General features: G+C 43.9%; 1 protein-coding gene across 1 annotated transcript; it reads left to right on the plus strand.

The window, feature by feature from the left end:
- The first annotated feature begins 1,341 nt into the window (after positions 1-1,341).
- On the plus strand, positions 1,342-11,580 carry LOC121295855 (RPA-related protein RADX-like). Its single transcript, XM_041220956.1, has 15 exons — positions 1,342-2,038; positions 2,408-2,569; positions 3,036-3,228; positions 3,651-3,759; positions 3,856-3,953; positions 4,758-4,874; positions 5,331-5,432; positions 5,952-6,110; positions 6,521-6,675; positions 7,105-7,271; positions 7,413-7,492; positions 8,010-8,183; positions 8,952-9,251; positions 9,877-10,068; positions 11,321-11,580. Exons 1-15 carry the CDS (start codon positions 1,463-1,465, stop codon positions 11,458-11,460), a joined length of 2,724 nt encoding a protein of 907 aa, XP_041076890.1. The 5' UTR covers positions 1,342-1,462; the 3' UTR covers positions 11,461-11,580.
- The last annotated feature ends 831 nt before the right edge of the window (positions 11,581-12,411 follow it).

Raw genomic sequence — 12,411 nt, forward strand, 5'->3', positions numbered from 1 at the left:
CTTTTATAGTTACCTTTTAGTATTTTCATTCAGAAATGAAGTCCCTAGATGAACTAGAAGCCTAGCTGTATCATATTAACATTTCTAGTACACCAAGTAGATGAAATAGGGTGCCCTTTTTAACAGCCTACATTTAAGGGTTGTGTTTATAAATGTTTTAGCAAAGCAGTGTTCTACTATCATTACACCACAAGGGGGGGGAAGCACTACACTTATATGTAACCGAGAAGGGGGGCAATAATAAGATGAAAGCTTTCCGGATAGGTGCACTGTAAGAATATGTGCCCTCAATGAGGTGGTTTTAAAATGAGTTGCTATTTCTGCTGTTCCTGGACACATACAACAACAAAAAAAAAAAAAAGTACGTTCATATGCTTTAAATTCCAAACAGACAGAATGATATATAAATCACAGTGCAGTGAGTCACAAATAGAACGCTAATGTCACACAATCACAAAGTCGTATCTGTATGGATGTGAAATACACATTATTTCTTGGATTTATTTACTCCCCTAAAGGATCCCTGAACATTAACTGAAGTGTTTGACTTGTGTCAATCGTATGTGTCAAAAAGCAATAAAATATTCTCTTCAGCGTGTGTGTGTGTGTGTGTGTGTGTGTGTGTGTGTGTGTGTGTACGTGTGTACGTGTGTACTTGGGCTTGTTCCTCACTGTTGCAGTATTGAAAAGGACTGAACAAAAACAACAAATATTGGGGAAAGCTCAGTAAATATATTTGACACCCACATATTTCATTGCTTTCCAATAATCCAGCGTCTATGTATTCAATAGTCAATTGATATGTGTGTTTAGTTTTACATTAATTTGTAATACTCTTAATAAACCAAAAAAGGAAACCGCTGTTAATTAAGTTATTTGGACAATGTATCATCAAAAATAAGATCCTACTGTGTGCCACGGAGCGGTTCGAGGATAGTGAAGCGGTTTTGTTTTTTTTACTTCCACGCACCCTCCCTTTAACTCAGCAATATTCAAATCTTCCGACGCAGCGGTTGAGTGACAGACAGACAAAATCTAACCATTGCAGATTCCGCGCGAAGCAGAAAGCATGGGTAAACTTTTGTGACAAACTTTATAATGAGGTTGATGACACTGAGTACTGAAACAGCGTTTGTTGGCGTGGTGATTGTTAAGGTTGCTTTGTACTTTTTGCAATACCCGTGTCCGTGGTTAAATGCATAGATTTTGTTGTGTGTGTGTGTGTGTGTGTGTGTTTTCTTTAATGTTCATATTCCAGTTTACTTTACATCGTCCGCTCTGAACAATTTAACCATGTGATCTAACCCAAAGCGGTTACACCTGCACGACGTGCACCCAGCATGCAACTTTGTTAAACCGCGCAGCGCTGCAATTGGTAACTGCTGCAGACAGTATTTATTTTCGGCGGTAAACTTGCAGAATTCAGTTGGGAGCTAACTGTGCACCTCCTCAGGCTGCAAGCATGGCAGTCTCTTCGAAGCAGACGACATCAGAGATAGCTACGGCTTTTGAGAAACTCTTCTACTCGAGTACACTGAGGCTGGTAAGAAGACACGACGCGGGGTGTGTTAGCGTTTTGGCAGTTGAGAGGTATGTGACAGTACCAGGACCGAGTGTGAATAACAATAAGCCGATCACCACCTGCTACTACAGTTACGACGTAACAGTAACTGACGGAGTGCACCGGGCCAAGTGTCAGTTGGCATCCGAGCTCAACTCGCTGGTGCACCAGTGCGTTCTGCGGACCGGGGTGGAAATCAAAATCGTCCAGTGCGCTTTCCTATACAACGAGAAGTGCCTTGGCCCGGGCTGCGTCTTGCTTGAGGGCATAGAGTTCGGTCGGGAGCGCTCGCCACTTCTCCAAACACTGACCGAAGAGGATGTGGAAAGGCTCCCCTTCTTTACAAGCCGGTTGAGGAATGTGTTGACCCAGAGCGACGGACCTCTCAAGGTGGAGAAGAAACATTACTTGCCGCTCTGGAACAACGACGATCCCTACGGAGTGTTGTGGAAATGTGACATCGCACCACCAAGCGATGCCCCGGCCCTTAGGTGTAACTGTGAGTAGACTTGTTATTTATTCTGTGGCGGGATTACTTTACAGTAGACGCATTTAGTTGTGTTTATTATTTTTTTCTCTCATGCAGAGATTGACGTTAAGGGCGTTTCTGTAGTCCACAGTTTAGGTACAGTTAGAGTGTGCGTGTTTAAACATTCAATAACTTATAGGTTTATTTGTTAAGAACTTTGGGAAAAACGTGAATTGCAAATATATATATACGCATGCGCTGTATTTTTAATCACATATATGATTAAAAGTAGAGAGGCGGATCAGGACAAGCACGTGTGTTTATTTCCCAGGCCCCGCGTTGTAATCTGTAAAGCGATGTACTATTATAAAGCTGAGTGTGTGTGTTCTCTCCCAGTGTCCAGGGGCATTCACCTGTGCGACTTGGAATTGTTCTGGGGATGCACGTCCCGGGTTCCGCCTTTGCTGGTCAGGGTCATGTACAAGTCCAGACTGAGATTCTTCGGGAAACCTGAAGGGAGTATTGACATGCCTTACCAGGTAAGAAGCCTCTAACAGGCACAACCCTATTCATTTGTACTTTCCCAGGTTCTACATAAAACATTTTCTATCATTGGTCTTCTGTTAAAGATATGTCATTGCTTGCGTTTTACTTGTCATTTTGGGTCGTGCGTATATTTCAAATACCGTAATATGTATAGATTTAAAATATGTGCATATCCTGAATTATCTGAAATAATAACAGTGTTAAAGCAACCAATTAGCATTCCTTTTAATCTGAACACAGAAAGCTTAAAGCAAAAATGGCACACACTTCTATTTAAGCAGTGCCCTGCTGGTCAAGGTCCTGTACACATCTCAGTCTGTTTTGCTCAAGGAGTTTTCACTCCTGTTTATATTAGCAAGCCATCTGACCTGTGCTACGTACCATTTATTAAATAGATTTCCTCGGGTTTGCAGCTCAATTGCTTTTTGAGGGAGTAGGTTGTGTGCTCTTGTGTTCCAGGCGTACATCGAAGTTGCGGACTGCACGGGCCTGATGTCCATGGTGCTGTGGAACGAAATGTGTCCTGAGTGGTACCAGAAGCTGCACGTGGGCACTGTGATCCTGGTCGAGAACTACGACATGAAACAGGCCTTTGAGTCGAGGACGCAACCCACCCCAGCAGACCCCAGTATGACCTTACTCAGATCAAGAGGTACTGTACCTTTCCCACTCTCCCCTTCCTGTCTTTCTCGCCGTACCCCTCTCATTGGCTTGCACTCAGTGCAGTGCATGCAGATTGAACCTTGAGAAGCTGTTTTAAGAAAAAGGAAAGGTCTCCCTGCAGAAATGTTGTTTCCAAAGGGAATCAGACAGGCAGAACATGGTTTTGATAAATAGGGGGTTGAAAATTCAGTCAGTGTTTCAGTGTTTAATACATGGTATTTACAGAGCCAGACAGACAGCTGCTCTGCCTGTCTGACGTCATTGTTGTTCAAAGTAAGTAAAGGCGGTGTGGATGTACTAAGTTAACTCAAAATCTTATATGTGAATAATGCATGACTAGAATGTGTAAAAGTTCTGTGTTCATGTTGTTTTGTGAATAATTCTTGCACCCACGATCACACTCTTTTGTAGAAATCAGTGTGAATGCAGTGGATCCCACAGGTAAAATCACCATAATCCCACAGCAGGCTGTGAAACCAGAATGGAAATTACCAGATGTCACCTACAAGTTTGTCAGCAGGTACTGGATTTTGTGGTTCATTCCTTTTAAAGCATTAAACGTGCATTTCAGTGTAGAAGATCTAGTTTAGGAGCATGCTCCAATTTCCTCTTGCAGGTGCCAGCTGGACAGTCTCTCTCCAGGAGACACCTGTGATGTCATAGGCATGGTGACCTTCGTTGGGAGGTGTGAGCGAATAAAAAAGAAAGGTCAGCGTGTTTATTGCAGTTGAACTTGAAATGATGTTGTTATTGTTGTAGAGAACATTAGGCAGACAGGAAGGAGACGGGTGCCAACTGGACAGTCTCTCCAGGAGGCACCTGTGATGTCATTGGCCTGGTGACCTTCGTTGGGAGAAGTGAGCGAATAAAAAGAGTCTTGTGTGTTTACATTAGGCTCCACGCAGTATGAAGCATGTCGTCTGCATGTAACTACAGAGGCAGCTACAGTATGAAAGAGGCAAGCACGAAGGCGTGGCTCAGCTATGTCTCGGCACACTGGCAGCACAGAATGTCTTTGAGCTTTCATTATTGATCTTGCAGATTAATGCCTCAAACTGCAACCAGGACTTGAGCTGGGGGTTAGGTTTATTTAATCATTTTAACAATGTATTAGTGTGAGGGACACACCATGAAAAACAAAGTCATTCGGAAGGGTCATTTCAAACATTTCAAAATACTGAAATAAACTTTGTAAAGTTCTATGAAAAAAGGTTTTGATCCCCAGTGTGTGCTTCTCAATAATATGTTTCACATGCTGTAGTCATACCCTAGTTCACTGAATCCTATCCTCTTCTATGCACACTATTTATGCAAGCTGGTTATAAACAGAAGCAGTCAATATGGAGCAGATGTTACTGACAGGGAAACATACACTTGACTTTATCAATGTGTAAAAAAAAAAAAAAAAAAGCACTTGGTACCACACTGTTTTACATGCTGACTTGCTGAGTTAGTGCACTAAGCCTGAGGATATTGACACTGTCATGCTTGTCTTTCTGTACGTTTGTTCAGATGAAGCTGAACGTTTCTGGACATGCCGCTGGGTCCATATTGTGGATGAAACGACAGAACAGCCGTTTATACTGGAGATTTTCGCCTCGTCACAGCCTGAAGCTTTTAGCAATATTTACCCAAGTAAATGATTTTTTTGTTCTCCTTTGCTAAAGAAGCATTAGCACACAGGATGCATCATGAACGTTTAAGACGAACTGTAGTTATTCCACAAATGAGGAGCTTTAATAACTGTACAGTAGGATAGATTCTAAACTCGGCAGCACTGGATATGAAAAATAGTTAGTCTGATCACTGAAGCAGTAGAATGAGGGCTAGTGAACAGTGCTGTGATGAAGCACTCCAAAAGGGTGCTGTCTTGAGCTTTTAAACAGGTGAGATCGAGAGGTCATGTAAAGTAAAGGAGGATGCACCCTGACACTACTGACAAGCACCCTGCTTTATCAATCGGTCACTATTGAGATGGAAGTGAGTGCGATGAAACAGATGGGAATATACTGCAGCTTCCTGCTGGACAGAAGCAGGTTAGAATTTCTTTAGACCTGTAGAACTGTCTTTCTCTCCGTGTGCCCCCGACAGTGTCATACCTAGTCTGCACACAGATGAGGGTGGTTGGGGAAGCTCGTGGCCATCATATGAACTACCTCACGTCTTCCAATGAGTCCCAGGTATATAGTGCAGGTAAGCTTAGGGCGCAGTGTATTTGCAGTTGGTTTGTAGCTCTCATGTGGGTCAAGGCTGTAGAATAGTTGTGCATAATGTGCGCCAAAGGATTCATTTTTTGGTGAGCCGACAGGAACATGCTCATGTCAGCATCAGAATCAGATGCCGTCGGGAATGCCCTTACATGCTATTTTTTTGCACAGGTAATCTCTTATTAGATTAAAAGTGAAATAGAAATATTAAGCCTAGCCTATAACGTATGTGTCTTGTCAGTTATAAACGTACAATGATTTGGTTCCAGAAGGTTTGGAGTGTGTGCCCTGATGATATTGTACACTCTGCTACTCTGGCGTGGGTGCTTGCATGTCTCATTTACAATGAAACCGATCCTTAGCTTTTGATAGGTTGAGAGACTGTATTTTCATATTGGTCTACCATTGTTTTTATATGTAGTTGTAACACCTTTGTTTAGATAGAGAGGGAGGTACTTGCAGTATTAGATGCTGTAGAAGCTAATAGCTTGTCCCGTCACTATAGGATGTCACAAGGGCCAGCCATACGTCTCCGATCCCAAAGTGAAGAGCTTTATACAGTGGACTAAAACCCTAAGCGAGGAAGCCGTGCTCCAGAAGACTGTGATCGGGGGATACTACCGCTTCCCCCATTCTCCGGACAAGTTTACACCGAGCAGTGTAGGTGAGTGCAGTCCCAGCTTGAACTTCACACTCCAGGGATGGAAAGAAGACTCCTGTTGCACAGCACTTTCACCCATTCCAGGTTTTACTACTAGCTTGATTAGCCGCAGTGTATAGGTATGAAGGAAACCGATCCGGGCCCTGTTATGGTGTCAAAGGTTTGACTCCCAACACGTGTCATATAGAGATTTTATACGACTTCTTTGATGTACTTTCCCATACTTCAGCAGTAATCTAAATACAGGAAAATCCATATTCAATAGAGTGTTGCAGCAGTCTTTTATGTTTCTCTTTCTACAGCCTAGAAAATTGTGCAAATTACTCGAGTAAACAACATTGTCAGAGAACCCCACTTTTTCCTTATCCTGCGTTAGTACATCCTTGCCTATGAAATTCTCTTTGCTCTCACAGTTCCGTCCCTGACCTGTACCAGTGAGCTGCAGCAGGAGATCGAGGAGCTGCATTACCGGGAGCGGCGGTGCATCGCAGTGCAGGGCTTCATCGCTGCCGTGCGCTACGTGGCCTGGCCAGCGGCACGGGGGGGGTCCAGGCGGCAGCCCGAGCAGGTGGGTGAGGAGCACCCAAACAGTCTGCAGCGTGAGATGGGTTTCAGACACAATCTGGTAGACCATGATGCTATGGTAGCGCCCACTCTTCAAGGAAAGAAAAGATGCATTCCTTCTGCCATGATGTTCCCCTACCAGCAGTGCAACACCTTACAGGCATGCAGTCGCTTTCTAGGCTTGTTACTGGGGAGACAGGAGTCATTCTGAATGTGCATCTTCATTCGCTAACCTGTCTGCGCGGTGAACACGGTTATGTATAACCTGACAAACCTGTTGATTTTGAAGCAGATGTTTTTCAAGGCTTATTCATGTATTTATCAGTTATGAGGACCCTGTATGTGTTTACAATGTGTTTTTTTTTTGTCCTTGTAAATGTGGTGTGGACACCCAACACATGAACTTATCTCAAATGGTTTGTTTCCGGTTTAGCCTGTGCCAGCGGCCTCCCCTGAAACCCAAGAGCCCCGAGACAAGACTCGCCAAGGAGCCCCAGCAGCCCGGTCAAGAGCTGGCACCCCAATGTCTGAATCAGGGGAGCTGGATAACCGCACCACTGGCACTTCAGCTAAACAAATCAGAAGCCCCTACAACTTAAGGTAGGTTTTCTATGACTTGACTTTTGATTAAGAAACAGAAGGCGGCTTTTGCAGTAAAAATGTTGACTCGACTTGGGACACTTTTTAAGTAAGATGTTTATGCATTGCTTGTGAAATAAATTTCTTCTTTCTTGGTTCCAGGGTGACCAAGCGTCGGTATTGCACAGGAGCTGCCAACCAAACACGAAGGTGCAAAAAGCCATTTACTGTGTTACATATATGTAACTAACCCTGTGAATTAGAAGCATAGGATAAGCCTGTTGAATAACTCTTGATCTGTTATCTCATGTGGTCACAATATTGATAAACAGATACAGAGCAGTGTTTTAAAACACGTCGTCAGTCCTGTAGTTTCTCAGATATTTGAAGAGATGGTTGAAAACAAGCCTAAGAAAATAAACTTTGAGGAGTTCCCCCTCTAATGTAGCACTGCATTAACTTTCTCGTGGACAAGGAAGATCTCTGCTCATCGCTGTTATTTTTCCATGAACACTGCATGGTAATAAAGCAGTAAAAAAGAAGCCATGTACTTATATGGGGTCATAAATGTGCTCAATAAAACAGGAGAATGAATCAGCAGTATTTACAGGGTTAGTGTGATAACGTGGGTGGTTCTGTAATTATGACCATGTGTACGCAGTAGCACTTCTATATTAAACAGGTCGACGAGACCCAACATCTGATTCCAGCCAATATCTGGCCGGTCCTCTCTGTAAAGAGCTTGAATACTGGCTGGAGTGAAAATAGCAAGTTTTGGCCACTTCGTACAAATTGTTTTAATTTGTTTTCTAACACATCTTTTCAGAGGCATTAAATCTGAAGAGGATGCTCCCACAGATGAGAAGACAGTTCAGGCTGACTCAAGGAAGAGGAGTCGCCCACAGCAGGAAGACTTGGAGCAGCCTGGCCCAGGTACTGGGATTTATCATCTTGTGGATTCTTTTAAGCTCTATATTCAAAATGACATTCAACTCAGTCATCTGAGACAACACTTGCTATTTGATTTTGGTTTACACACTAAAGAAAAAGAAAAAGATAATGCAGCTTTGGAGAGAGCCCAGCGATGAGTTGGATATGGGTTACGTGGGATATGTTGAGCCAGACTGTTTAGCCTAGAAAATAGAAGGGAGTCAAACCCTGTCCTGATTTTAATATCAGCACAGAAACCGGGGCAAGAGAACGCACCGAGGAGTCGAGTAGAGACAGACTGAGGACAGAGGGCTGCTGCTGGCTCATTGCCGTCCTTTAAGAGCCGTACTGTTGTGGGTTCAGTTGTGGGGGTGTAGTGATACAATATGTATCGCGATGTGCAGGTTGCGATAAAATATGCATTACGATACGTGCGATGGTCGTGATGAGCTGCTTGCATGATGCATAATAAAATCAAATGAGTCTGGTAAATATTCTGGTAAAAGACACAAATTCAATGAGTTAGGGAGAGTATGTATTCGTTCCAACTGTTCAGTTCAGTTAGAAACTAGAATGAGCTCTGTTGTGACACGATCTGTCATGTAAAGAAAGGATCGCGATTCGTCCGTATGCAGTGAATCATTACACCTCTAATGAGTTGGATTAGTAACCCAGCTCGGACCGATGGGCGAATGGTCTCCTGTGTTCGTATGTAATTGTGTTCCTCTGTGTTGAAGTTAGTCCTGGCCAGTGAATGTATTTATTTTGCAGCAGGTTGCCAGAGCAGTAGTGACACGCTTGCAGTGGTGACTCTGGAGGAAGTGTCCAGCCCCTCCTGGGAGTGTGGAATCTGGTCAGCTGTCCAGCAGCACCTGTCTGTGCACCTGAGTCACAGCCTGCACTCTGCAAGCGTTCCTCGCAAGTTTGACTACAAGCGCAGAGAGTTTCTAATGCAGCAGCATAACCTTCACCCAGCCAAGTGGCAGCCTCCTCCAGCAGCTGCCACAGCTTGTGATGCAGAAGAGTTCACCCCTGTTTGCAACCATGGATACTATATAGTGACAATAATGGGTAGGTAGCACACCTGGGCTGGGCTCTATTCTAATTGTGATTGCAGCAGGATTGTTTGCTGGAATTGCAGTTGCAATTACACTGCTGTTTTGTTCAGTTACAGTATGTTACAAATATGCTGCAGTAAAAAAAAGACATTCAGCAGAAGAGAGGGGGGAGGTGGAGAGACAGTGATCATATTGAAGTGATAATAACAGTTAAGAAAATTGATATTAAATCCTTGGTTAGCAGCCCTAAAGGAGATCTTGTTATTTATATATCTTCAGGAAGTCCCAGTTTCCTTGGGCGCTTTCTTCCAAACAGGACCCCGTGTGTCACAATTGTTTTGCCTTGCATTATGTTTGAGACTTGAAACCTGTTGGGAATATTTAGCATAACAACACGTGCCTCGGTGAGTGTAGCTACCAGATCTTCCAGAGCTACTGGAATCGTGCTTGTGTGTGTGTGATAGTGTCACTGTGATTCGTGTGTGTGACAGTGTAGAATGTTCACACTTGCCCCCGCACCACCCTTTCCTCCTTCTCTCCCAATGTATTATGTAAGTGTTCTTTGTCTGAACGTTGTGTTTTAAACGAGGGCACAGTGGCAGGAAGGCTGTTCTCCCATTTCTCTCTTGCTCTTTCAGGAGTAACCCAGCAGGCGGCCATAGACGCTGTGTTCCTGCCTGTGACGTCTCCTGATGATCCCAGGAGGGTGGGTCGGCCCCAGGCACCCCATGACAACACACTACTCTCCTGCCTGACAGAGGGGTTTGTCTCCCCGGAGAGCACAGGCACCGCAGGCCGGGGTGGGGCTCAGCAAAGCTTCCCCTCTCCAGGTAAGAGCAGGGCAGGGCTTCTGCAGCTGGAGTCGTTGGAAATGTGAGCGGTGCCACAAAATTATTAACCCCTTAAACACCCGTCTTTCTAACGACTGAGTAATAATAGTGATCGTGGCTGGTGGATTAACCCTTTAAGATACAAGGGACGTATGTGTCCCCGCAAATGAAATGGTGCCAACTTTATTGTTTTTGCAATGAGGTGCACAGAACAGGATTTACTGACAGGTTGGATCTGCTCATCCAAATGGTCTGTTTCCTCCGTGTGGTACTTGAGTCACTCTCAATTGTATCTTTAAGAAGAAACCGTGTGAGCAACCACTCAATTCCTTATGTACCTTAAGGGGTTAAGAGACTAATCTCCTAAGTATTTTAATCCAAAGCAGCCATCCTCACTCCTCCTGCACAGTCCGTGCACAGTGCAGTATTGCAATTCCATGTGTCGCGTGCAGTACAGTCCGTGCACAGTGCAGTATCGCAATTCCATGTGTAGCGTGCAGTACAGTCCGTGCACAGTGCAGTATCGCAATTCCATGTGTAGCGTGCAGTACAGTCCGTGCACAGTGCAGTATCGCAATTCCATGTGTAGCGTGCAGTACAGTCCGTGCACAGTGCAGTATCGCAATTCCATGTGTAGCGTGCAGTACAGTCCGTGCACAGTGCAGTATCGCAATTCCATGTGTAGCGTGCAGTACAGTCCGTGCACAGTGCAGTATCGCAATTCCATGTGTCGCGTGCAGTACAGTCCGTGCAAAGTGCAGTATCGCAATTCCATGTGTAGCGTGCAGTACAGTCCGTGCATAGTGCAGTATCGCAATTCCATGTGTAGCGTGCAGTACAGTCCGTGCACAGTGCAGTATCGCAATTCCATGTGTAGCATGCAGTACAGTCCGTGCAAAGTGCAGTATCGCAATTCCATGTGTAGTGTGCAGTACAGTCCTTGCACAGTGCAGTATTGCAGTTTCATGTGTAGCGTGCAGTACAGTCTGTGCAAAGTGCAGTATTGCAATTCCATGTACAGCGTTTTGTTCAGTTTTGTAAGGTTTAGTTGCTGTTTCTGGGTGGGTATCCATGGATGAGTGTATATCCTCTACCCAGCTCTCAAGCACTGAGTGACATGTAGCGGACAGAGATCTACGTTGTGAGAAAATCAATTTATGAATCACATCTTTTGAGTTACGCTGCTGAAATAGGAAGAATGCTGAGTGCTAGTTCCGCTTGCAGACCTGTGTCATGTTTGTGTTGCCCTCAGGTGAGATCATGCGGACGGCAGGGAGCCTTGACAGAATGCAAGTCGTCTGTCTTCTGGACCTTTTTCAACTCGAAGGAGGCCACGTGGAGGTTTTTCTCAACAAACTCTACAGGATAACTGATATTGCAATGAAGGTTTAAGAAGCAACTTCCCGCAAGGATATGAAACTTCTTTACGAGAATCGACGGACCAGTGTGTGTCACTGTGTCCGAACACGGTTAAGAATGGCATGTTTCTTTGTTCCGTCTGCTTTCTGCAGCTCCCAGACAAGTGTTATGAATGTTTGATACAGTGTTTCTGTTGTTATTTTTTCAATTGGTGTTCACAGTGTTTTTGTGTTGAGTGAGCCTGTTGAGTTGTTTTTCTTATTGTATTTTTTTTTTTTTATATAACTCTAGTTTTGCAACACTATTGGTGTACTTGAATGACATTAAAAGTGATGCACTGGTATAAAAAGCTTTAAAACAAACAACTGATAAACACATTCCATCTGTGTTCTGCAGTTTCACTGGAAACCTGTCGTAAACCAGAGGCAAAGCTGGTGGGTAAACCAAGTGCTTTAGTCTGGGATGTAGTGCTGTTTGCTATTTTTGAATTCTCTCTCTCTAGATATAGATATACACATAAATGTGCGTGTGCGTATATACAGAGTGTTTAGAAAGTCAGTTTACCACATCAATGATATGGTGCATAGATGTGCGTGTGCGTATATACAGAGTGTTTAGAAAGTCAGTTTACCACATCAATGATATGGTGCATAGATGTGCGTCAGCGTATATACAGAGTGTTTAGAAAGTCAGTTTACCACATCAATGATATGGTGCATAGATGTGCGTGTGCGTATATGCAGAGTGTTTAGAAAGTCAGTTTACCACATCAATGATATGGTGCATAGATGTGCGTGTGCGTATATACAGAGTGTTTAGAAAGTCAGTTTACCACATCAATGATATGGTGCATAGATGTGCGTCAGCGTATATACAGAGTGTTTAGAAAGTCAGTTTACCACATCAATGATATGGTGCATAGATGTGCGTGTGCGTATATACAGAGTGTTTAGAAAGTCAGTTTACCACATCAATGATATGGTG

Source organism: Polyodon spathula, chromosome 20, assembly GCF_017654505.1.
Source record: "Polyodon spathula isolate WHYD16114869_AA chromosome 20, ASM1765450v1, whole genome shotgun sequence".
In the NCBI taxonomy this organism is placed as follows: Eukaryota; Metazoa; Chordata; class Actinopteri; order Acipenseriformes; family Polyodontidae; genus Polyodon; species Polyodon spathula.

Coding starts and splice junctions, on each gene's coding strand:
- LOC121295855 (XM_041220956.1), top strand. CDS start 1,463: ATGGCAGTCTCTTCGAAGCAGACGACATCAGAGATAGCTACGGCTTTT. Junction 8,184..8,951: donor CTTGGAGCAGCCTGGCCCAG/GTACTGGGATTT, acceptor TTTATTTTGCAG/CAGGTTGCCAGAGCAGTAGT. Junction 9,252..9,876: donor CTATATAGTGACAATAATGG/GTAGGTAGCACA, acceptor TTGCTCTTTCAG/GAGTAACCCAGCAGGCGGCC.